At 38.1% G+C, this 27,680-nt stretch overlaps 1 protein-coding gene across 4 annotated transcripts in view; it reads right to left on the minus strand.

Moving 5' to 3' along the window:
- Positions 1–27,680, minus strand: part of cacnb3a (calcium channel, voltage-dependent, beta 3a) — a 62,305-nt gene that overhangs the window by 10,203 nt on the left and 24,422 nt on the right. The window contains exons 3-14 of one of the 4 annotated variants that reach the window (XM_048177497.1): positions 17,100–17,219; positions 15,956–16,078; positions 15,704–15,822; positions 9,463–9,542; positions 9,135–9,154; positions 8,215–8,295; positions 8,080–8,138; positions 6,892–6,992; positions 6,450–6,601; positions 6,205–6,300; positions 4,218–4,388; positions 2,800–3,214 (exon numbers count right to left, since the gene is read on the minus strand). In XM_048177497.1, the coding sequence (XP_048033454.1) occupies positions 3,185–3,214; positions 4,218–4,388; positions 6,205–6,300; positions 6,450–6,601; positions 6,892–6,992; positions 8,080–8,138; positions 8,215–8,295; positions 9,135–9,154; positions 9,463–9,542; positions 15,704–15,822; positions 15,956–16,078; positions 17,100–17,219 (1,152 nt within the window). In that variant the 3' untranslated portion in view covers positions 2,800–3,184. Of the gene's footprint in view, positions 1–2,799; positions 3,215–4,217; positions 4,389–6,204; positions 6,301–6,449; positions 6,602–6,891; positions 6,993–8,079; positions 8,139–8,214; positions 8,296–9,134; positions 9,155–9,462; positions 9,543–15,703; positions 15,823–15,955; positions 16,079–17,099; positions 17,220–27,680 lie in introns of those variants that run through there. The other 3 variants (XM_048177498.1, XM_048177494.1, XM_048177496.1) reach the window with 3 other exon arrangements.

Below are 27,680 nucleotides of genomic sequence, written 5' to 3' on the forward strand. Positions count from 1 at the left end.
ACCTACACTCTTACAAATGCTGTTTATACCTTTACAAATGCTGCCTACACCTTTAGAAAAGTTGCCTACAACTTTGGATACACTGCAAACAGCTTTACAAATGCTGCCTACACCCTAAGACTGGCTGTCTAAATCTTTAGAAAAGCTGCCTACACCTTTACAAACACTGTCTACACCTTCAGAAATTCAGCTTAAACTTTACAAATGTTCTTTGCAGCTTTAGAAAAGCTGTCTACAGCTTTAGAAAAGCTGTCTACACCTTTAGAAAAGTTGCCTACACCTTGTGACATGCCGCCTACACCCTTACAAATGCTGTTTATATCTTTACAAACACTGCTTACACCTTCAGAAATCTGGCCTACACTTTTACAAAGATTCTCTGCTGCTTTAGAAAAAACTGCCTACACCTTTAGAAACATTGCCTACATCTTCAGAAAAGCTGTCTACACCTTTACAAACACTGTCTACACCTTCAGAAATGCGGCCTAAACTTTTACAAATGTTCTCTGCAGCTTTAGAAAAACTGTCTACATGTTTAGAAAAGTTGCCTACACCTTGAGACATGCCGCCTACACCCTTACAAATGCTGTCTATATCTTTACAAACACTGCCTACACCTTCAGAAATGCGGCCTACACTTTTACAAACATTCTCTGCTGCTTTAGAAGAGCTGCCTACACCTTTAGAAACGTTGCCTACACCTTGAAGCATGACACCTACACCCTTACAAATGCTGTCTACAATTTAAAAACACTGCCTACACCTTTAGAAACATTGCCTACAACTTTAAAAAAGCTGTCTACAGATTTAGAAAAACTGACTACACCTTTAGGACATTGCCAACACCTTAAGACATGCTGCCTACACCCTTACAAATGCTGTCTATATCTTTACAAACACTGCCTACACCTTCAGAAATGCGGCCTACACTTTTACAAACATTCTCTGCTGCTTTAGAAGAGCTGCCTACACCTTTAGAAACGTTGCCTACACCTTGAAGCATGACACCTACACCCTTACAAATGCTGTCTACAATTTAAAAACACTGCCTACACCTTTAGAAACATTGCCTACAACTTTAAAAATGCTGTCTACAGATTTAGAAAAACTGACTACACCTTTAGGACATTGCCAACACCTTAAGACATGCTGCCTACACCCTTACAAATGCTGTCTATACCTTTGCAAATGCTGCCTACACCTTTAGAATAGTTGCCTACAACATAGGATACACTGCCTACAGCTTTACAAATGCTGCCTACACCTTAAGACCCGCTGCCTACATCTTCAGAAAAGCAGCTTGCACCTTTACAAACACTGTCTACACCTTCAGAAATGCAGCCTACACTTTTACAAATGTTCTCTGCAGCTTTAGAAAAGCTGTCAACACCTTTTGAAATGTTGCCCACACCTTGAGACATGCCGCCTACACTCTTAGAAATGCTGACTACACCTTTACAAATGCTTTCTATATCTTTACAAACACTGCCTACACCATCAGAAATGCGGCCTACACCATAAGACCTGCTGCCTACATCTTCAGAAAAGCTGTCTACACCTTTACAAATACTGTCTACACCAGGGGTGTCCAGAGTCGGTCCTGGAGGGCCACTGTCCTGCAGAGTTTTGCTCAAACCAGCTCCAAAACACCTGCCTATAAGTTTCTAGTAGACCTAGTTAGACCTTGATTAGCTGGTTCAGGTGTGTTTAACTAGGGTTGGAGCCAAACTCTGCAGGACAGTGGCCCTGCAGGACTGAGTTTTGACACCCCTGGTCTACACCTTCAGAAATGCAGCCTACACTTTTACAAACATTCTCTGCAGCTTCAGAAAAGCTGCCTACACCTTTAGAAATGCTGCCTACACCTGAGGATACACTACCTACAGCTTTACAAATGCTGCCTACACCTTAAGGCCCACAGCCTACATCTTCAGAAAAGGTGTACCTTTACAAACACTGCTTATACCTTCAAAAAATGCAGCCTACACATTTTACAAATGCTATCTATAACTTTACAAACACTGCCTACATCTTTAGAAACATTGTCTACAACTTTAAAAATGCTGTCTACAGTTTTAGAAAAGCTGTCTAAACCTTTAGAATGTTGCTCACACCTTAAGACATGCAGCCTACATCCTTACAAATGCTGTCTATACCTTTACAAACACTGCCTACACCTTAGGATACACTGCCTACAGTTTTACAATGCTATCTATACCTTTAGAAATGCTGCCTACACATTTTACAAATGCTGTCTATACCTTTCAAACACTGCCTACACCTTTAGAAAAGTTGCCTACACCTGAGGATACACTACCTATAGCTTTAAAAATACTGCCTACACCTTAAGACCCACTGCCTACATCTTCAGAAAAACTGCCTACAGCATTAAAAACACTGCCTACAGCTTTAAAAAGCCTTCTTTAATTCTTCAATCCAACTTATTTTGCAATTTGGAAGTAAGCTAAGTAAGCGAGACTTATGATTCATTAGCAGCTATACTGTAGGTAAATAACTAGAAGAATAACAAAGTGCAGTACACGGTAAAACAAGTTGCGCTAAAAACTAGTGTTTATAATTACGACACTACATTACAATTAGCTAAAAAATAACTGGGAGCAGCTGACACCGGAAGCCAAATATATTCAATATACAAATGGGTGTGCCTGCTCTTACATTAAAAATAACGTGGATAAATGTGCGACCTACATGTTAACAAACGCTGCACACCCTTAAAGACGTGCTACCTACACCTTTAGAAAACCTGCCTACATCATAAGATGTGCTGACTACATATTAAGAAGAACATTTAAATGTGGATTCAATGGACCTTTTAATGCGCTTTTGGAGTTTTCTTGAACATTAAAGGCATTTTAAGGCCTGCATAACATAAAGCTTTTGTATTACTACCTTTTACCCAACTTTGCATTGCCACATTGAAACATAAAACTGAATGCGCTACATGTCTTACCAACAACAGCATAACAAAATCATATATTTGCATATATGATTTCCTTTTTTCAAATTAACTGTTTTTCCAATGGGATACCAGATGGCCATTTCCATTTGGAGGGTTTAAAGGAATTGGAGGATGTAAAGAATATCAGGGTGGGGTTTTGATTTACAGTCAGAGTGGGGAAGGCAGATTGACTGTCTCACCTACTCACCGCAGGTTTGTAAGCGTTCATTCAATTAATTCCTGTGTTTCAGAGAACTGCAAAGATGTCAGGCATGAATGAGACACAGAACAGACAGATTGAGACTTACAACATGTCAGTATTACAAGTATTTGTGGACCCAAGACAACTAAAGGACAGAGTGAAAATATGGAGTGGAGGAAAAGACAGACCAGACAAATGTTTACAACTACTTTCCTGTTGGACAATTATAATCAATTCTTTTAAATTACATATCTGATTTGTTAAATGCAAAGTAGGACTGACCAATTATTGCTTGCATGAAATGATTAAAGCAGAACAGATCTGTCACTGGAGTGACATGTTTTGAATAAACAGGGGCTCCAAAACTCAACCTTTATTTAGCAGTTTTTATTTACAAATGAAAATGCATTAAAACAAAGTTCCACAGTTCCTGTCTACCTTTAAAACTGTGCCCCATACACCAGTGAAAATCAGCTGTGACCTAAACCCATTTTCTGTGAAACTGCAACATCCTGACTTTTGAGGTCAGCTGTATAATTTAAATTTAATTAATTTCAAAGGATCTTGAATAAAGTGGATACAGACATGAATCCACACGTCACAGATATAAGATATATTTCTCAAATCTGATACATATGGCATTTTATATTCTCAATGATTATGTTTAGCACAGTCTCTGGACTACTTTCCTGGCTGATCGATGAGGAAACATTCTGTACTAAGTCTGGTGGACTCTGGTCTAACTAGGTCAATGCATATATGACTGCAAAACACAAAACTTGTTCCTTTTCATGAATGTATTCATCTGCATGATGAAATTTAGAAGAATATATTGAATATTTACGATATATTAATGATGACTTTGCTCATATTGTGAATGTCACATTTGAATGTGCCATTTAAATTTCCTTAAATATGTCATTGCACTAGTTCTGAAAGCTGCTTTGATTATCTTGAGAGCCAAAGGCACATGAGAACTAACATATAGTTCTTCTATATATCTTCATATAAAATGCTCTTTAAATGTTTCGGCCCATCCACACAGAGCCACCTCACCTGAAGACTGGAGATTGCCGAGGGTGGGGTCATCAGATTTTGCTCCAATAGGGGGTTAATAGGGGTGGTGCCTGGCAGATGAGTGGCACGCCAGTAGACCTCCAGATATTCAGCGAGGTGCTCACAGGCGTCCTCCAACTGGTTCTCGTCCAAAATGACATCAAACATCTCCTGATGGGGAGACAGGGTGGAGGAGAAGATGACATGCGGGGGATGGAATTAGAAGATATTATATAAAATATCTTATGATGGTGGTCAGGTGATGGGAGATGACGTTGAGCGACAGGTAGGATAATGGCTCTATGGAACAACATGCAACATGACTTTTGTCAGAATGTGGTTTGGAAAAGCAAGCGTTTGCATCACTAACTGTAGCAAGACCAGTCTTAATAAGTTTAGTTTAGAACTAAGCAACGTATGGGGTTTCTTTAAAAAGTTGGAGCAGTCAAACAAGTGAGAATGAAGAACAAACATTTAAAATTACACCAGTTCACTAACAATGTGAGACACAAATTTACCTTCATTTCCAAATTAATACACAATAAAAAGACAATGTTGTCAGAAAGATGTGCCCTAAATGAAATGCTCTAAAACCTGCAGTTCTCATACAATCCTAAGTCAGTCATTGACAGTTTTAGTGAAAACAAATCTAACTTCACTTTATTTAGGGCTGTCAGAGTTTGATAGGTAATCAGGTCTATTTAAACAGAGGAAAAACAGCCAAAAATATAAATTCTGTCATCATTTTCTCACCCTTGAGTATTTCCAAAAAGTACTTGTTTCTCTTTTCAGTGCAATTGCAATGAATGGGTACTTTCAAGCTTCAAAAAGGAAGCAAAAGCACCACACAAGTCCTGCATATGCTATACTTCAAGTTTTCTCAAACCAAACCATAGCTTTGTGTGAAAAACATACAACAAAGGTTGTTATTCACTGAAAATTACGAGCCAGATCAACCAATCCATAACAAAGATCACTGAAAAAGATTTGTAAGTCATACTTTTATGGGGCTTTAGTATCTTTCTTAAAACTCCAGTCCCTATTCATTGTAATTGCCTAGAAAAGAGCAACCAGTACAGTTTCTCAAAATATCTTCCATGTTCCACAGAAGAAAGAAAATCATATGTATTATGAACAAAATTAGGGAGAGTAAATAATCATTTTTGGACAGCTGTTCTTTCTATACCCTTTTGGGTTTATATTCTAGACAAGTGCATTGCTGTACACCAGGGGTGTCCAATCATGCTCCTGGAGACTCCATCATACCTGCCAAGAAGTTTCTAGTGTTCCTGAAGACATAGGTTGCATCCCAAATGATACACTGTGTACTTATGCACTTATGTACTCATCCATGTAGTGTATGAATGTTATAAAGTTATTTTGTCATTCAACATTGAAGTCTAATAGCCCCTCCCCCTCCGCTACATAATTACAGCTGCGACAGTTGAGTGCATGAAGTGTCCAACATTCCACACTTCATTTTTTCCATTAATTCAGTGCATTATCCGGGTATTTAAAGTGCACTTTTTCTTTTTGGAATTTTCTGCGAAAAACGTCATAGAATAGTGCATAAGTACGCGGATTGGGACCCACCTATAGGCTGTGTTCGAAATCGCCCCCTATACCCTTAAATAGGGGCGATTTCAAACACAGCCCTTGATTAGCTGGTTCAGGTGTGTTTAATTAGGGCTCGAGCTAAACTCTGCTAGAAAGTGGCCCTCAAGGATCAGGACTGGACACCCCTGCTGTACATGCATTACTCATTTATCAAGTAGCAGGACCCATCCCATAATGTACTATGGCAGCCTAGCTCTTTAAGACCTTTTCAAGTACCTTTTATACTAAAAAGACAAAACTATCCAATTATATTTGTGAAATGGATCCTGACAACATTTACTAACACTAATGTTGAATCTACAATGTTCTTAAAATCTTGTAACAGTTTATAGAGATGTGTGTGCATGTGTGTGTGTCTGTGTGAACTTACAGGAGGACACTGAGCCAGTTTATCTGCTGCCATCATCTGAACATTGAGGTGTTTGCTCTGTGATTTACCCCTCGACTTTATCAACCGCTGCAGGACCTGCCAAAAGAGAGGAACAATGAGAATCAAAGAAAGAGTGTTAGCTTTTAAAATGAATGATCTGTTCTTCTGTCAATAGAGCTGAAGATATTTTTGAGAATATTTTCAGCTATTCCTTGCAACAGTGCACATGTGATCATGAGACTCACCTTTGGAGAGGTGACCTTGACATACACTATGATGGGAGCTAGCGAGGTTTTAGCTAGCTGTGCTGGATGGTTAATGGTGTCCGCATCCAGAACCACCAGTTGAAGGGTTTTGGCCAACTCAAATATTCTCTCGATCTCACTCTGTACCTCCGCTGGGTGCACAAACACACAAACAGCACCCACAAAACATGAAGCCAGAGAAAAAAACGCTCGGTTTTTATTTTTGAACATTTTTTCATACCTATTCTCACAATTTTGTCAAGACCTTGTTAACCAGCTAGATAATGTAAATTGCAATGTGAATTTGCAACAACAGTTTCAGTGCATCAAATAAAAACAATTGTTAAGTATGCAATTTGATGTTACGGCCTTCAGCAAATCTTATTGTTGAGCTCTGATGGGTGTACAGTATAGCAATTTTTTAGTGAGTTAATGTTCTCACCCAAACTGGTCCGTGTGTTAGACCTCTCCATGATAGGTCTTTTGTTGAGAACTGATCTCTTGGCCAAAGAAAGGTCAGCGGTCACTCGGGTTATAGAAATCCTGTCAGCATAACAATACTTCAGCCACTTAATGACATGAAAGATTGCAGATCACTGAATATCCTGTCTCCAGCATAGTAATTGATTATGATGTGCCAATTCTATTTTATATAACTTATAGTTGGGTCTGTTCCTCGTATAAAGCTATCGTATGGCTTTAGAAGACATGAAATATAGTCACATTAATTGTATGAACTTCTTTTATAAATGTTTTTTGGAGCTTGTCATTATGCTGTCACCATTGATTTTCATTGTAAGTACATGAGTATAAACAACGATTATTCATACACATACACTAAATTAATTTTTTTTAATGTTTTTATAAAAGAAGTGTCTTAAGTTTACCAAGGTTACATTTATTTAAGAAAAACAAAACAAAACGTAAAAACAGTAATATTGTGAAATATTCCAAATATTCCTCAAGAAACCATTTTTATTATTATTATCAACACTGAAAACAGTTAATATTTTTGTAAAAACCTGTGATACATTCAAAAGTCTGAGTTAAGTAAAATACTTAATAATAATAATACTTTTATTCAGCAAAAGACAGATAAAAGACATTTATAATGTTACAAAACATTTATATTTCAAATAAATGCTGTTGTTTGAACTTTCTTTTCATCAAAGAATCCTGAAAAATATTATTCCACAAAAATATTAAGCAGCAAAAAAGTTATCCACATTGATAATAATAATAACCATTATTAATAATTGAGCACCAATATTAATTGATAAAAAATTAAGCATCAAATCATCATTTTAGAATGATTTCTGAAGGATCATGTGACACTGAAGACTGGAGTAATGATGCTGAAATTTCAGCTTTGATCACAGTGATAAATTACATTTTAAAACATTAAAAAAAAAATAAAGTTATTTTAATTTATAATAATACTTCACAATATTACTGTTTTAACTGTACTTTTGATCAAATAAATGTAGCCTTTGTAAGCAGAAGAGACTTCTTTAAAAAATAAAAAACAAAAAACATAAAAAAATCCTAATTATTCCAAACTTTTTACCGATAGTGTATATCTTATACATATACAATCGAGAAATGTGCCAAGATGTCTTTTAGAGCTCACCGTCCATCAAAGCGATGTTTGAGAAAGTCAAACAGAGCTTTCTGCATCATATCTGTCACCTGTCGACAGACACGACACATGAGACAACAGATTTCAAAGACGAATTCAGAGGGTTGTATGATGTCTTGTACTCACCTCATAGCCCTTCAGTGAAGGCCCAACCAGAACCACAGGCCTCATGGACGGCACCACATCATATGGAGGAATGTGTTCAGTCTAATTGAGAAAGACAAGAACGGCACTGTCACACAGAACCACAGCATCAAGTGCAACCAGAACAAACCGGACTTAAAGCAGTATCAGTAATGTATCAGCACAGACTGGTAACAATGCTGGAATTGTCATGCATATATATTTTCTGAGATGCATAAAATGTTTTCAGATACTTTCCTACTGTTTACATTAACTAGAGCTGTCACAGTGCCAAGTGTGAGCCCCCAAATCACCTATTTTCATTCACTAAATAAAATTATTTCGGCAGACACTACCGTTCAAAAGTTTGGGGTTAGTAAGATTATTTTTTTAAGGCTAATAATTTTATTCAGCAAGGACACATTAAATTGATCAAATAAAAAAATGAAGCAGCACAACTGTTTTCAACATTGATAACAATAATAAATGTTCCTTGAGCATCAAATCATCATATTAGAATTATTTCTGAAGGATCATGTGACACTGAAGACTGAAGTAATGATGCTGAAAATTCAGCTTTGATCACAGGAATAAATTTCATTTTAAAATATATAAAAACAGCTATTTCAAATTGTAATAATATTTCACAATATTACTGTATTTTTGAATAAATAAATGTAGCCTTGGTGAGCATAAAACAGAACATTAAAAAAATCTTATAAACTCTAAATTTTTGAACAGTAGTGTAAGTGTATTTTTGGCCATTTTGTGTGTATTTTTGGCAGTGATGCCAAAACTGGGGCTTCCTATAAATATCTTGTTAAATCATTTGCTCAAATATGTTATATCCTGTCTGAGTCTGACCAATCGCAAGCAGAGATTATCATACGATATCTAACACATAGCCATATCAATACACCTACCTGCTTAAGCTTCTGTTTGGCTTTTGAAAATGAGAGAACACATCAGAATCAGCATTCAGAAAATAGTAGAAGAAGAATTGCTTATATTGTACTGTACTCTGAACTTTTACAGGTGTCATCCTACTGTATTTGACAGTGGAAGCTTAATCTGCGACAGAATGTGTCATGCATTATGTTAAGAAGAGGAGGAAAGAATAAGAACAAAAGCAAGGGAAGAATAAACTCACTGATCTTCAGCCCTACTGATAGTTTGCTCATTTGGGGCAGCATTCCCAGTCACACACTTCCCCTGCAAAGCAGCATGGTGCCCAGGCCCTGTCATACTCACTCTCACCTGCAGATGGCGGCGTGGATCTCCAACCTCCTGATACCATATCGCCCAGGCTTGAGGAAGAGTTACCACTTTTCCTGCGGAGAAAGAAAAGCTTCATCAGCCTATGACACCACATGCCTTCACAGAGCTGGTAAGCTATCTGGATATTACCAGAATTGTCAGCTTTATTAAGACTAAATATTGTCATAGTCATACTTTTGGCATCTGTAGTCTGTAATCTCAGTTTGTATAGCTAGACAGAATGCAAAAACAATACAGTAGGGGAACAATACATGACATGCTGCATGTGCTGAGATTCTAAACTGTGCAATCAGAGAACAATTTGCTTTCCCATAGGGGAAAAAGGGGGCTGATTTGTTTTTACACAGTGTTAGGTGTGAGTAAATCTTAACCTGATACTAATATTAGATGTGCAACAAAAATTGTACCTTATTCAAATGATTAACCCTGTAAAGCCTGACACACTGTATAAAAATAATAGTAAGAAAAATCTAGTTTTATTCAGAGGCCCAAACTGAGCAAAAAAATAAGCAATTTTCTGCAGTTGCTGATATTTATTTGGCCAAAAAAAAAAAAAAAGAAGGATGAAATTATGATAGCTTGCAAATTAAATCAAAGAGATCTTTATAACAGTATAGCAGATACTTAAATAAAATGCATATGAATATCAGTTACTCTATTTCTCCTAATAATACTTCTTATTAAGATGATATTTAAATGCTTAGTTTTATGATGAGAATTACAGAGAAAGCTCTGTAATTTTTATTGTAGGGGCAAAACATATAATGCAATGCAATACAAAGATTATTGAGAGATGGAAAAAAACATTCCTCAAAAGCCAAATGTATCATATTTAATACTCGCATATTAAAATTATTTTTCTAAAAAAAAAAAAAAAAAAAAATTAAGCTATATTATCAAAATAGTCAAGTAAATCTAAGTTGCTTCAGTCCAGTAAATGTTCATCTTGAAATATTTATAACAATATGAAAAGTTATTCTTACATTTACTTTATAAAACTTCACAGCAAAACGACACATGAACCATGACCTGAAGAGGGATGTTTTTACAATTATACTAAAAGGCGTTTTACTTGGTAAGAGTATAAACTATCAAGCAGACGACAAAAGGAATGTATTAGATTGTGTACAACAGGCTTTTACAAAGCTTTGATAATGTTGGTTATATAGATGCCTTAGAAATATGTGTATAAAAATATGATACAGTAGGCATTATAGGGTTAAGAAAAACAGAAGAAATTTGATAACACTTTACAATAGTTAAAATTACATTACATTACAACGTAGGGCTGGGCGAGTATCGAAGCTTTTTCACGCGCATTTCTTCATAAAGCCGGTTCCCTGATGTAAATGCCATCACCTGCTTTCAAATGGAGCGGCATTTATAGACAGAGCCGTGCCTTAGAAATATGTGTATAAAAATATGATACAGTAGGCATTATAGGGTTAAGAAAAACAAAAGAAATTTGATAACACTTTACAATAGTTCAGGGAACCGGTTAAAATGCGCGTGACAAAACATTATCGCCCAGTACAACGTAATATGAATTAACAATGAGCACATTTACATGCACACCAAAACCCCAGAGTATTTCAAAATATCAGCGAGAAATTTGCACAAACTCATTCTTCTCTCATATTTGAAGTTTCTACAAATATTTCTTAGGTCAAGAAAAAGTTGGAGTTTGTGATATATTTCTCCTCCCTTAGCGCAAAACACTCTCTGTGGCTGGATGTGCTTAAATCTGCCATATAAGAACACTCTTCTGTCACATATTACACATGCACACTTCAATAAACCAACAGAAAGGAGGCAAAAATCTAGCTCTGTCAATCGGCTTATTCTTAAGCCGTTTATGACCTTACGTCAATAAAGGCAAATATCTCAGGTTACAACTGTAACCCTTGTTCCCTGAGAACGGAACAAGACGGTGCATCACAGGTGGGGACATCCTTATTGCAATCCAATCCTTATTGGTGCTGCGTCATGACGTAACTAGTGATGTGGCTTGTGACGGTGTACACAGAAGCTACAAAGGGACGCCGGCACACAATAGAGTCAGCTTCTGATAGGTTGAAGCAAGTCGCTCTCAGGCATCCAATGGTGTGGCAAAGGGACGCAGTGTCTTGTTCCATTCTCAGGGAACAAGGGTTACAGTCATAACCAGAGACGTTCCCTTTTGAGGGATCTCGTGCTGCGTTGTATGACGACACTAATGCCTGTCCTAGTGTGACACTGTCCAGGCAGAGCTTAGGGCGAGAGCACCTGTGTACCTGGCGTAGAAGGAAGGTGCAGACTATAAAACCTCATGTACGTAAGCAGAGTGGCCCACCCCGCCGCATCACATATCTCCTGCAGGAAGAGCCCAGAGAGCAGGGCTTTAGAAGAAGCCATGCTTCTGGTAGAATGAGCCCTTATGGCCAGAGGTGAAGGCATATCACACACCTGGTAGGCCAAAGAAATCGCCTCAACAATCCAGTTGCTGATTGTTTTCTTGGAAGCCAGTGATCCCTTCCTAGGTGACCAAAAGCATACTAGTAATTGGTCTGACTTCCTCCAGTGAGAAGACATCTGAACATATCACTCTAAGGCCTGCACAGGGCAGATTGAAGTCTTTCTTTTTCACATGCGGTGGAGGATTGAAGGCCTGAATGATCATAGACTGAGCCATGTTAAAAGGCACTTTAGGCACGAAGCCTGGTTTAGGATGCAGGATAGATTCCACCCTCCCAGGAGCATATTCCAAGCAGGGAGAGGAAATTGAAAGAGCTTGAAGGTCCCCAACTCTCTTGAGGGACGTAATGGCCATCAGAAAAGCTATCTTTAGCATGAGATACTTCTCAGATGCTGACTCAAGCAGTTTGAAGAGGGCCAGGGATAACCCCTCAAGAACCACAGCCAGATCCCAGGCTGGTACTCTGGTATGAGCCGCAGGCCTCATCCTCCATGCTCCACAGGTCCATCACTTAACGGAGTGTGGAAAGTCACAATTAAGTGTGGATGGGGTAAGACCAGCAGAGAAGTGATCTTGAAGGAACTCCAGCAAATAGAACTCTATAGTTGAGCATAGTCTCGACCACTCCGGCTGTGAGACCATCCTCTAGGTACTGAGCCACCTTAGGGGCCAGACCCACAGTTTCCACAACTCTGGTCGAGGGTGATATATTGTGCCCCCAGCCTGGAAAAGCAGGTCCCTTCTGAGGGGAATCTTGCACAGAGGGCCTGCCAGGAGTGATATAATGTCTGAGGACCATACTCAGGCCGGCCAGAACAGGGCTACCAATAGCTGACTGACCCCGTCCTGACATACCCTCTCTAGAACTCCCAGGAGAAGAGCAATCAGGGAAAATGCATACAGACGCAGCCTCAGCCACGTCTGTACCACTGAGTCCAGCCCCAGTGGGGCCAGAGGTGTGAGAGAGAACCACAGCAGACGAATATTAATAGATCCACTTCCGCTTGGCCAAACCTCTCCTATATCGACTTCATGGGTGGGGTGGAGTCTCCATTCCCTGGGCCTCAGCCCCTGCCTCAACAGGATGTCTACTCCCAAATCCCTGGGGACATAGATTGCTCTGAGAGACAACAGTTTCCCCTGGGACCACAGGGGGATATGGTGCGCCAGTCTGCAAAGAGGGCACGAACTAGAACGTGGTGGCCCCTGAGGCCTGGGAGAAAACTCTTCAGAGCCCTGAATACAGCCAACATCTGTGCCACAGATCTTCCACGAAAGATGATGGTCCCCCCATAGACCCTTTGAGAAGGGGCCATCCATGACCGCGCCCCACCCCGTGAGGGATGTGTCTATCTAGTTGATTTTCCATCAACACTGCGCTCCCAACACTGGGCCTTGGGACAGAAACTAAGGCTTCTTCCATATCACCAGGGAACAAAGGCATCTACACGTTACTCTGATTGCCTCCTCTAGCAAAACCCCTTGATTTTCAACCACCACTGCAGGGGTCTCAGGTACAAAAGGCTAAAAGGTATAACGTTGCATGCAGCTGCCATGAGCCCGAGTAACTTCTGAAAATGCTTTACAGTGATGGCATGGCCTAGCTTCATCCTGGACACCGTGGCCAGGATGGTCTCGATACGTACAGGAGACAATTGTTCCCGCATCGTAGTTGAGTCCCATACCACCCCCAGGCTTGTTGTTCTCTGTGAAGGTGTCAACATGCTCTTTTACTTGTTGAGTCTCAACCCCGAGACCTGAACTGTAGTCTGTAACATTTCTCTACAGTGCGAAGGACCTACTGAGATACATTCGCAATGCCCTTCCATGCCTCCAAAAAAAATCTACTAGGGGAATTAGCCTCTCGAGGCCAACCTCGGGTGCTTTGTTTGTGTTGACTTCGGTACCCTGAAGCGGAAGACCAGCAGGGAAAAAACTAATTTGATTTTCGATGTGCAGACGCAAGCACTTCACTGACACTGCAGCGTGCATTCACTGGAAGCTGATGTGTCCCGAAGTGTACTGGAACTTGTATCCCGGAGAGACAGGTCTGCAGCCCGACGCAGCTTTTTAATGTCATCGGACTCAACCCTCTCGCCCTCATCAAGGTCCCTTAACAGGTCAGCCTGGTACTCCTGCATGATGGCTGTAGTGTGCAGGCACGCACCAAAATGACCCACCGCCATATATGCTTTTCCCACCAAAGTAGATGTAGTGCGGCAGGGATTGGTGGGAAGCATTTGGCTTTGAGGGATGACGCAGCGTCAGGTGAGCCTGCAACACGTGGCATCGTCCCATAACCTTTCATTCTAGAGGAGAACAGTCTTTTCCATGATCTACACAACTTATTATGCAGAATGGCAAGAATGGAAAAGAATGGTAAGCCCCATTCTAGCTTATCTAGTTTACTTTTCTTTTGCGCTTCCTGCTTCTCACGGGGCCACTCGATATTCAACTTTGCCACAGCGTGAGTCACAAACTCCACGAGTTTCTCATAAGCAGAGGGATGAAGTGGCGAGTCTTCAAACTCTATGCAAACGTCCTGGGTGGACATCCTCAGATGCAGACAGCTCAAGCATCAAGCCCCCGTCCTGGGTGGAAGAAACCGCAGAGCGGGCTTCTGTGTTGGGATCAGGAGCGTGAGAGCTGTCTGATGTGCATGAGACTGCTGCGGCACTTTCTCAGCACTCCTCAGCCAGCTCTGATGCTCCAGATCCCGACGCGGAAGCCCACTCCATTTGCGATCCCCACAACATCAGATGCTGCCTCGGCGGACTCGAGACCCAGGCCACGGAGAGCGCAAGCCTGGCCAGCCTCATCGAACAAGGCCAGGCGGGAGCGGACCACTCTGAGCGGCAGCAACTCACAGTGCGCACAAGCAGCCCCCTCAAGAGCTGCCCATGCATGCTCCACTGTGTACACACAGCTCGTGTATGTCCCCACCTGTGATGTATCTAGGGCAGCTTAAACTGCTTTTCACTCCCCATTATATCTTTTTCTTGTTTTATATATATGCTTTGTGTTACTGATACAATCACTCCTGTCTAAGGATGCACAAACACCAAATAAGACAGTTTCACAAATAGTGCTTGCTGAAGAGCAGAAGCTGATGCTATTGTGTGCCGGCATCCCTTTGTAGCTTCCGTGTATGCCGTCACATGCCACGTCACTAGTTACATCATGACACAGCACCAATCAGAACTGGACTAGTTTCACACATGCTTCAGATGCTTGCACGCCGAAGGCGTTCCCCAAAGTGCCATCATACGACGCAGTGCGAATTCCCTTGAAAGGGAATGGTTTAATGCATTTACATGACCACACGCTTTGTCAGATTATTAAGCATAATCGGTTTTAGAAAGTGCATGTAAACGCACTCAGTGACAAATACCTCTAAATCATGTATTAATCTTATTTAATGTAAATTTTAATATTTACTATAACATAATTAAAATGAAAAGATGTATTTGTTAGTATTATTTGAGATAACATGAACTTACAATTAAAAGTTGTTTTTATTAACATTACCGACATTAACAAAAACTAACAAATGTATTGCAAGTTAATGTTAGTTAATGCATAACTAATGTTAACTCATGGGGCATTATTGTAAAGTGTTATCAGAAATGCATATAAAATGTATTTTAACTGTATTTTTGTCATGCATCCAAATGTAATCCAACTTTTTCATTGATACAACTTCTGAAATAGATATAGAATACAGTTGTGCACAATCTTGGCAGAGAGAGAGAGAGAGACCTCTGTTGTTTTTGCTCCTGTTTGAGTCTCATGGCCTCCAGTCGGAGGGGGCTGGGAATGAAGCTGATGTCTGCCCCCTCTTTCACCAGCCTTCCAATCCACCAGTCATTATTGTACTTCTGCAACACAAGGAAAAACACACTCAGCACTATTACGAAGAGCCATTATGGTATTATGGGCATTGTTAGCCAATAGAACTGACCAGCAGAATTTTCCACACATTTGTCTGCATGTATTGTACGTGCAGCTCACCTCTTTAATGTGCAGAAAGTCTTTGGCTTCAAAGTTTATGGCAGCACCCTGAACAGGACAGTCCTCATCTAGAGCCCCGCAATAATTCACATTCGTCTTCACTGCGAACGCTACAGGTTTGGACTGCCAGAGAAAGAAATGTTAATAATCACACAGCAATGTGTGTGTGTGAGGCTGCTTTTTAATGCTAAAAATATGCCATTTGTTAAACTCAGTCATTTTTCGAATCTATATAATCTAGATAAGAGGTTTTCAATCTTTACAGACTCAGGGACCTTCCACCCAAACTCTCAGTCAGCCCATGGCCCCGATATTAAAAAAGCTAGATTATCTCAATACCTGCATTTTAACTGTATAAATAATTATCTAATATAAATAATGCATACAAGTAATTAAAATAGAAAATAACATTACATTATATAATGCTTACCAGGTGATTAGTTATGCACATTCAATTAGAAAGTAAATGAATAGAATTCAGTTACATTTTAATGAATTTATATGAATTTTACATGAAAGTGAACCATTGTTAGTATTTTTGTGTACAATGTGGGACAAAATGTTGTAAAAGGTCCCAATTTATATTAAGTCTTTAACTACTATGTACTAAAATTTTAAAATATCTGAATGTAATTACAGCTGTAATTAATTTCTGTACTTGCATCTATAATTGCACTGCTGATCTTTTCCTTACCTTTTAACCCACCCTTACAACCACCCTTTCCTACCCATACAACCAAACCTGTCCCTAACCTTACCCATATCCACCTCAATAGCAACACAAGTACAATACAACAACAACACAATAGTATACATTGTACATAATTATTATTTTTGATGTAAGTACATGGTAAATACACCTAATATAAAGTGTTTACATTTGCATTTATTTAGTTCAGCAGACATTTGTCTGCAGCAATAAGTACTTCAACATTAGCAAATATCAAGAAACAATGAAATGATCCTTTTAAAGTTTACAATATTGATCTACATGCTAAGTTACTTGAACCAATGTTGTTACTTAATGTTGTTACTTAAACCAATTTTTATGGATGATGCTCTGTCCCAACACATTTCTAAAGCGACATGCAGACAGACACTTTGTTGCTTCCTATTATGCAAAGCAATAGTAAAAGGCCAGAACCTTGGCTCTCTCGAGCTGCAGCTGGGCCTGGCGTTCGGCTTCACGCCGATACGCCTCGCGGTCCTCCTCCGCTGACAGGTCGGAATCCGAAGGTCTGCTCGTGTACGAATCGGCTGAACCCTGCGGGACGGGAAATGGAGGAAACCAAGAATGTTTGGTATAATGGAGAAATGAAAAAGTACAATAAATAGCCCATAACGTGTAGTGTAAAGATAGCTTAGCTAGTCATAACACTCTCATCAATCACCACAAAACATACAGCTACAGTAAGACAGAAAAATAAAAATGAAACATTGTTGGCATGTGATCCATTACAACAAAACTCTTTTGCACTCTAGAAAATGGCTAAAAGTTTACGATGAAGTGACAAAAGAAAGTGCATATAGACTTTACAGTATAACATCTTGAAACAATTAACAATAGGCGTATATATTGAAAGTTAAACAGTATATATGACATGCAAAGTTAAATGCACAGTATCTGTTCTACTTTATATGTGAAACATACATTTGTCAAAAGTGCTCTTATTTATGTGGTACTTAAAAAAATGGAAATTAATGAGAGCTGCAGAGCTCAGAGAACACATAATACATGCAAAATTACAAAAGTCCTTTAAAATAAACCTTTATAAATAAACAATTTTTAAAGTATATACTATATTGTAGATTTATAAAGTGTCTGCTAAATTAATGAATGTATAGTAGATACCTTATTAAAATGTATATTTAAACACTGTGTGAACACTTAAAGAGTGTGATTTACAATATTATACACTATAGCCAATTTGTAAGATTGTTAGAATTTTAGTGTACATGTGGGAAAAATGTTGTTAAATGTTAAGATAAAATGTAACATTTAGAGATTGTAGAACAGAAGTCGTCACCATGAAATCGTGGCGGGGCAAACGCCAGAAAACCACTACCATCCAACCATCCAATCAATTCCCCATGGACAGAATCAAGTCCGTTTCAAGTACATTTGCTCTTGTTCAAGAAGCAGTTTCACTCGGATATACATCACAGTAGGGAAGAAAAGAGTATTGCAACTTCCGTTTCATGTCGACTTTAACAGCTATGATGACACACTAAAAGAAATAAGGTAAAGTCTAACAGTTGACAATACATTACATAACCAATTACTTATAAAAAGTAAAAAGTTACTTGTCACTGATTTAACACTTCGTACACTCTTAGAAAGGATGTGATAAAAATGACACAACCTGTGTTACATTTTTACACATTAATGAGAGTTCCAGGACCACTAGCGCTGTGTTAATTTTAACTCACTCACTGTGTGTTAATGAGTTTAACACAATAAATGTGTCAGAAAGTTTAACATCGGGCAGTCCGGAGCCCTGAGTAAACTACAGCTTTATATATATATATATATATATATATATATATATATATATATATATATATATATATATATATATATATATATATATATATAGAGTACATTTTGTACACAAATTAAGTAGAAACAAAATGTTCAGCAATTGTGTTGCTGTGACTCATTTTAATTAAGTAAATTTAACAACTGTCAAAAAATCATCTTTTACAGTGTACAATTAACCAACACCAGAGCTGAAATGCTTATGGTCAGTGAGTCATCAAATGCTGCTCCAGTGGTCTGTACAGTCCTAATGGGCACAGCTGGCTTTAAACCATCCAAAGAAACACATATCTAACAGATTCCACAGGGGTAAAATGGAGCCTGTACACTACAAATGTTGGTAATTCATTAAAAGCATTAAATACAACTGTGATCTGTGGCTAGGATAATGATCCTCTTAGATTTCATCTGTACGGCCTCTAAGGTGACAGATTACTACAGCACTGGAGCTGTGAGCCCGAGGCAGTCGTGTAATGATTCGACTATAAATAATAAAACAAAAATCACACAAATATGCCAATAACAGTGGAATTTGCATTTCAAAACGATACCAACATCTTCCACGACCATGACAATAATGAGGTGAAAGGCAGTTTGTTCAATTCGTGCATCCAGATCAACAACAATCTTACAAAACTTACAAATCTTCAAAATCACCTCTGTCTGGCATTCAAAGTCATCATCTCTTTGCAAAATCATAACCAGGTAAATTCCACCTACCTTCTTCAGGACAATGGTACGAGGTGTGTTTTTAACGCTATCTCATTCTCTCTGAGCTCAAGAGAGACTCCAGTACTCTCAAAGCATAGTCTTGTGGTTGGTGGCCCTTCCCTGGTCCACTCTGAAGAGCAAGAACGATCAACGCCAATCAAAAACAACACCAAGATCCAGCTCCCAAAACAGAGCAGTCATGACTGCCCTCAGAACCTCACAGCAGGGAGGGAGGAAGACGAAAGACAGAAAGAGAGCAGAGAGAGAGAGAGAGAGAGAGAGAGGAACTCAGGAGACAAATGAATTGCAAGCGGGCGGTACAAGCTGTTAGAAGAAGAAAAAATGGAGGGAGGGTTGAAAATGAACACCTCAGGACTAGCCGAGCTGCAGTGAGCACAATGCTTTGGGGGAAAATGACTCAATCTCACTGTGGTTGGGAATAAGAAAGCTTAACAAACACTGTACTGTAAAAAATGCTGGGTTAAAAACCCAAGTTGGGTTGAAAATGGACAAACCCAGCGGTTGGGTTAAATGTTTGCCCATTGTGCTGGGCAGTTTTATTTAACCCAACTATTGTTTAAAAATTACGCTACTATATGGCTGGCTTAAAATGAACCCAAAATAGGTTGGAAATTAAAAATCAGTTACTAGATGAAACAATAACAATCAAAAGGTGAACATTTATTAATAAGCAATTTAATAAATGTTTATTGTTTAATTATTATTCATTAAACTTATTAATAAATGTTAATTTCCAACATACCTTGGGTTCATTTTAATCAAGCCATAAAGTAATTTTAAACAATAGTTGAGTTAAATAAAACTACCCAGCAGGTTGGGCAAACATTTAACCCAACTGCTGGGTTAAAACTACCCAATTGTTGCGTTTGTCCATTTTCAACCCAACTTGGGTTGTTTTTAACCAAGCATTTTTTAGATTGTGTATTAGAATCATCACCAACAACAACAACTTTTTTCAGCTACACTGAAGACTTGCATCAGCATTTACTCTTTCCACCATGATTACATCATCATTTGAAACAACCATCTTTGACGTTTCAACGTTGTCAAAGGAAAACTTTCCAAAACTGTGGTTTAGAAAATAGCATTCAAAATAGCATTTAAAAAAGGAAAAAAAATTTAGAACAAAAAAATAAACAAAATCAATAAGAATCATATAAGTTTTATAACATTACATAAATACTATAATAAGGGCTGTCAATGTTAATGCATGTGAGTAATCCATAATCCTCAACGAGTTAAAATAATTTAATGCAAATAAATTACTGAAGCATGTAGTACTGCATCATTAATGTAATTTACATCACAAGGTTATATGATCTTAGAAGTTTGGAAGAATTAGAAGAATTTCTATTCTAACCATTTAACCTGAGCTCAGTCATATTCTGCGATTGTTTCTGAAAAGTGCGAGCCCTCACGCATCACGCTGTGTGAAATACAGACTGAACAGATCATCAAAACATACCTCCGCTGTATGACCAGATGATACACAAACTACGTTTCTCAGCTGGATAAAGCAAACCAGCGTCTTGCTAGTAAAATTTTGATGGATGAGGATTGCAATCAAGGTAAAAAAGATTGCGGTGATGTATAGAAGTCGTACAGTAAGCATACACGAGTCTGTTATTTGGAAAGACACCTAAATTTACCTTGAAAAAAAGCTTGCTGAAAATACAGTTTTGTGAGAATCACCTGATTTACTTCGCTGGATAGTGGATATATGACAAATGATGACAAAATGAATGTGTTAAATAAGATAAATGGCGTATGCTTAATTTCACGGTTAGTGTGGGATTAATTAAATTAAATTATTAATTGAATTAAAAATGTTTCTCTATTGACAGCCCTAATTATAATATAATTAAAATATATATAATTATATTCTGCAATATTTCTAGGTCACCAATCAAATAAGTAAATTTGCAATATTGACCATGTGGCACTTGCTTGCCATTGAAGCACTGAAGATGGATCATTATTTTTATGATAATATATAATTTGCAATCCCCCACCAAAAAAAGAAAAATGTAAAATATAAACATTTACATAAGTGTTTTCAGACTTTTGGACCCCACTGTACATAATAAATTGTAATGATAGCAAATACAATATAAAACTACATCAACTCGCTGAAATGAATTCATGCATACATATTTAACTCAATGAATTTAAATGAATACACATTTTACTCAATCATTTTATATTGTAAATAAATATCTGTTTACTCAAAATTGACTATAAATATAAGGCAATGTGCACTATCCATTGGTCACTTCTGTTAATTAGCCAATCTGGCACAGTTCCTGGTTAATGCTGGCAATCTCAAAATTGCCAAATATCTCAATTAATCAGCCAGACCAATATATATATATAAAAACACATGGCTCCATAATGCATCCCAGTGAAAATCAGTGCCATCTACCCAGTGTTCTCACATTTTGTTTTAACAATACCATATTGACGAGGAATGAGGTAAAGCACACGCACACACCCTTATCGACTATATTCACGACAGCACACAGAAGAAAAAAGGCGAGAAAGTGCAGACATTAGCATATTTAACTCTCTCCAGCTCTGAACAGAAGGCTTGTTTTTGCAGATTCAGCTATTTTATAGTGAGCTGTGTGTCATCGCCACTGTCTCTGTGTAGCATTCATCCAACATTAGTAATTAATCTTCCTCATAACAAAAACATAATTGAGCATTTCGAGAACAACCGTGCTGTTCTCTTTTTGGCGAAGGATATTGATTTGAAGGAGATATATTGGTTAGCGCACAGAAAACAACACAAAGAAAAGATGTAGGCTATTGTGTTTGTACATTTTAATAATTTTGTGTGTGCATTCAGTTCCAAAATTAAGCTACATTTTTACATATCCTTGTATGTCACTGATAGGTTGTTGTGGATGGTTGCCAGCACACTGATGTTGTTGCTAGGGTGTTCTGAGTGTTTTAGCACATTGCTAAGTGTCTGCTAGGATGTTAAGAGTTTTCTAGCGTGTTGCTATGCAGTTGGTGTTTTAGGTTGTTGCTAGGTGGTTGCTTATTGGGCCATTTCTGGGCCATCTCCTTATATATGACTTACAATGTATGTCTTCAAGTCTATTTAAGTGTGTTTATTTGTCTGGCCTTTTATCATGCAAAAAAATTATGACATATTTGCTAGAGTATTGTATATGTATATGTAGTATATGTAGTATATGTAGAGTATTAGTCTTAGGGGTTTGTTCAAATAATAAAGAGAAATAATTATTTGCCACACAAAGCAAGCAAGCTCATATAAAAATCATATAACCAAGGCCTAAAACTAACTTTTTGCCACACCTTCCCATGGCCGGTGACCTACAAAAATTTACCAGCCATAAATATTTTTTTACTGGCCATGAAAGTTATGACACCAAAATTTTAGATACCAGTGAAAACTGTAATTTTTCATGTACAGAAATTTTAATTTAAGTAAACCAAATGTAAAATAACACTGCATAGTCTTCACTGTATTCCTCATTGAAGTTATAAAAGTTATTCAGTCAAAAGCAGTGAGTGATTTTTCCCCTTTTTTTGTTTGATTAACATTAAAATGCCCCTATTATGCTTTTTCGAATATTACCTTTCTTGCAATGTGTAATATAGCTGTCTGTGAATGTAAACGATCTGCAAAGTTGTGTAAAGTGAAAGTGCAGATAAATAAAGTTATTGTCTCCCAAAACAAAGAATCGACTCTGAACCACCTAAACAAGTCGTTAGGAATTCAATCCCACTTCCGCGACGGCCTGCCTACATGTCACAAAGTAACACATTTGCCCAATGCACGCCTATGGTTCTTCATTGGCTGTCCACGAACAAAGTCTACTTTGACCCACCCTCAAACGCTGTAGCTGGTTCGTATTGTGTACGTCAAAAAGTATAACGTTTTGATGATTGCTTCTCAAATCTCCATGAGGTCTAAATGGGATTTACGAAACGCCATTAAAGATAGGACAATAGCCACTTTATTTGGACCAACTTGCTCCTCACAGCCTGTAAGTATGATTAATTATTGATGTATATATTTTATACCGAGTATTCAAAATACATTTTTATATTGTGCCAGATCTCCGGCTAACCGGCTAACTTACGTTATCACCGTTTTACTAAAATACTTCTGCAAATCAGCTATGGCTCATTATTACCTAAAATTGTGTCCATTAATACAGATTGTCATTATTACTAAGTATAAGAGTAATGATAAAGGATGGAGCAAGATTTGTTTTACAAACTTTAATGTTACATCAGTCATTCACGTGCTTGGCTAACGTTAGCACTATTACTGACACAGTCAATAATGCAGTTCCCACATATGCACCACAATAAATTAGAAATATACACATTGGTTTGTTGATGGACATACACTTGTTTAATGCTGATGGTGACAAATCACAGTTGCAACATCTCATGATGACCGTCAAACTGAGTAGTGTATCACTGAGAAACGTCATGCTCAAGTCGTTGTTGTGATGGAGGATTCCGGTTGAATAATTGCTTCTTCCAATATTTCATCATCGGACTCGCGTTCAGATTGATAAGGTAAAATCAACGCCATCATTACTGTCTTTACAGTGTGTACAATCGCTGAGCTCCAGAAGCCTCCGGAGCTGAATCAGTTATGGTAATGGGCATTTGTTTCCGCACGTGGTTTAAGTGGTAGACCAATCACAACAGACTGGGCCATCTGGCCAATCAGTTCAGAGCAGGCTTGCGGCAAAGGAGGGATTTAGAGCATCGAACGAGTCATTTGAGAATCATTGAAAAATGTGGTGATGTGCAATGTATATTATGAGAAAATGAAAGCATTTTTTGAACTTTTATGCATCTAAACCTGTTATAGGAGACCTCCAAAACAAAATTAAGAACCTTTAAAATAGCATAATATGTGCACTTAAAAATTAGGCTGCTGTCACTTTAAGACCTAATGCACGGATCCAATATTCTGATACACATGCCTTTTTTCTCAACTGTTTACGTTCACTTAAGACATAACCGACTTATGTTTACTAGGATACTCGCCAAGACAGGGTTTTATTTATGTTTTTTACATACTTTTGTGTGAATTTGTCACGCCGTTTGAGACGTGGCTTTCTGGGCACGCGCTTTCAAATGTTAATAGCCTACTAAACTTCCAAACCCAGCACGCAAGTAATTGCGTTCTCTTTAGGGTCTTCTTGCCCTTGAATATTTATGTGCATGCATGTGACGATGCAGCACTGGCCTGTCAACTGTCTGGAGCATCGTTCAAGTTTGTTTACGTTCATGCTCTCATAACATTGCATTGTTAGAATGTAAAATGTTACTTGCTAACTGGTGATTGACATTGTTTCATATACTCGCCAACGCCGATTTTTTCTCGCGTTTGACGCTTGTTAATTTTAGGCCCTGCATATAAATGTTCATTATTGCATCCTCATTATACTCGTCTGCTACCATTATGACATCATTGTTTTGGAAATAAATGGAACTTGATTTGCTTCCCCAACAAAAGCCCACATCCACACCCTCTTTTTCCTCCCGTGTCCAAAGCTGTGTGCAGATGTTTACCCCCACCCCCTTTCTTAGCGAGGCTCTGATGGCAGATGAAGTTGGTTCACACCCACTCACGCTTTCACTGCAACACCAAATATAGAACACAATCCCCCCCTCCCACCCCCCGGCTTCTCCTTTCCCCTTACAGCACATAGATCATCTCCCTCTCCGTGTGTAATCTCCATAGATTCACTGCATCATGGATATCATTTATCCATCGGACACATTCATATTTTAACATCAACATACGCCCGGGGTTCTCAAACAATACCACCTCGTTGTGAAGCAGGTGGAAATAAAAGGGAATAACAAGACCTCGATAAGACATATTACTGTGAAGATAAGCAAATGCCTCCTGCTGTGTGTAAAACCATATTGCCGTGGGTGGATTGATAAAGGTGGTGGCTGGAATCAATGTAGTTGATAGAGGAGAAAATGAATGGAAGTTCTGGGCTGGTGGAAGACGTTCTTCTGGTTGGTGAGGCCATGGTGATGCTTCCTCCTATATTTGAAACTCAGCCCTGATTCTGTCAGCTCCAAATAACAGCCTCAAACAAAGCGAGCAGTACACATGGGAGGGAGGAGAGGAAGACAAGGAAAAAGAGAGAGAGAGAGAGAGAGAGAGAGAGACAGGTATGGGAAGAGAGACAGAGACCAACGTGACCAAAAGTCCCATGAAAAAAGGACGTCTCTTGAGATGCTCACATACAACCCAAACAACAACCGTATCTCAAATGCAAATTAAGCTGAGTAATATTTTCCATCTTAATGTCTTACTTTGAATTAAACAGTCAATGTTAAAATGGTTTTAAACAGTTCACTTCACTGGATGGTGTTAGATTTATGCTTAAAGCAAACAAACAAAAAAATTCCAAAAAGGTAAAAATAAGAAATATTCAAGATATATTAAAGATATAAAAGCCTGTTCACACCAAAAACAATAACTATAATGATGTTAGCATCCACATCAACACACAATAACCACAGGCGGAGGGTAAACCAACTCTAGGTGAAGGCTAAGGAGATGCACGCAGGATTGCCAGGTTTTCACAACAAAAACTCGCCCAATTGCTACTCAAAACTAACCCAAATCTAGCCAATCGCATTCTGGGGGTAAAATCTGCATTTTTGGCAGGGTTGCCTGGTGAAATTCGCATTCCAGGGGCTAAATATCTTGTTATTTGACATGAAAAACAACCCACGGCAACAGTATTAAAGTAACCCAATTCTGCAGGAAAACCGCAGACTTGGCAACTCTGGCTGCATGTCCTCTTTAAAAACACATTTAAATACAATTTCATGAAATAGTTTCAAGTTACATTTTGCCTAGCAACAACCTACACATCCCAGCATAAACGCTCACGATAAATTATTTGTCATTAAAGCGGCTACGTTCATAAACCACTATATTTTGAACAGAAAAGCAAGCATACTGTATGCATGATTTGGCATTCTAAAAATTCTAAAAATAATGGATTAAATATCGCCTCCCCTTTATAATTACTGAAAAGCTGTCACTCATCTCAATTCATCACAATCTCACAAAGTTCTGCTATAATAAATGAAGTGAACAATGAACAATGAATCTCTTATTTAGCTTACATAATGGCTACACTTTGTTATAAGTTAATTTATAACGAGAGAATTTGCGAGAGTGCAGAACTCAGTACAGGACAAAAACGCTGGCGTTTTAAGCAGTGAGTAGATTCTAATTTAAACACATTTGACTGGCCATTGTGTTAAAGAAATCAACAGATATGTTTGTGATTGGCAACAATGCTCAACGCTGCAAAACACACGTAAATAGAAACATATCATTCCTCTGTGTCCTTACTGTTATAGTTATGGACTCCTTTTTCTCATAGAATTAGATTATTAAAACTTTACTGTTAATAAGTTACTGTTCTTGGTGTGAACCGCCCTTAAGTATTCAAAATATAATATAATCAAGTAAATTTACCTTGTTTCGAGAATATATATTTTTTGACTAGACAAAAGATGAATAAACTGATTATAAAAATTATTTTTGCAGTGTTTTCCAATTGAGGACATCCCTGAAAGTCCCCAAAGAGAGGTTTTATTTTATTTAGCTCACTTCTGGGAATAAATTTGTCCCCAAACTATGACTAAACACACAGACACTGACACACACACACACACACACACCATCTGTAGGCAGCTCTGCAGTAGAGATGTAACATAACAGGCCGAGTGAGAGCGAATGATCTTGATATCATCACCACAGCTCGCTGCAGTAATTATCACATACATTACACTGATTTTGATGTTTGCTAAGGCAGCATCACTTTAAATATCACATACTGTATATGAGTTATAATAATATGATATGAACAAAACCCTAGTTATAAGTATTATATTTCAGGACTTCAAGTAACCATGACATCACAACTAACACAACCTTCTGTTTAAAGTGACTTTAACTTGCCTATCACTGCTATGGATATGATACTTCAAATCATGTGGTTTGTTGTCTGAATACTGTTGAAAACCTCATTTGTTTGACATTATTTAGCTAGCAATATATGTAAATATATAAATAAACATGGTTAAAAACTGCATTAAACTAAATTTAAAAACAAAATACAAATGAAGCCTAATTAACTAAGTACATTTGCCATAAATTGTAGAATAATAAATAAAAATAATTATGTTTTACTTCTTGGGTGTCACAATTTTAAAGACCCAGTGAAATCAAAATGAACGTTTTGCTGGTTTGAAAATGTTTGGAATGTTACAATTTTGTAATGGAGGAAAATTATGCGGTAACAGGGTAATATGCGACATGTGGGACAAGGATATTATATTGCATGGAACCGATCTTACTGATGTATACCACAAAGTGATGATGTCCTGATCACCTTGTAACACGTGAACTGC

The sequence above is a fragment of the Megalobrama amblycephala genome, linkage group LG24, assembly GCF_018812025.1.
Source record: "Megalobrama amblycephala isolate DHTTF-2021 linkage group LG24, ASM1881202v1, whole genome shotgun sequence".
Taxonomy (NCBI): domain Eukaryota; kingdom Metazoa; phylum Chordata; class Actinopteri; order Cypriniformes; family Xenocyprididae; genus Megalobrama; species Megalobrama amblycephala.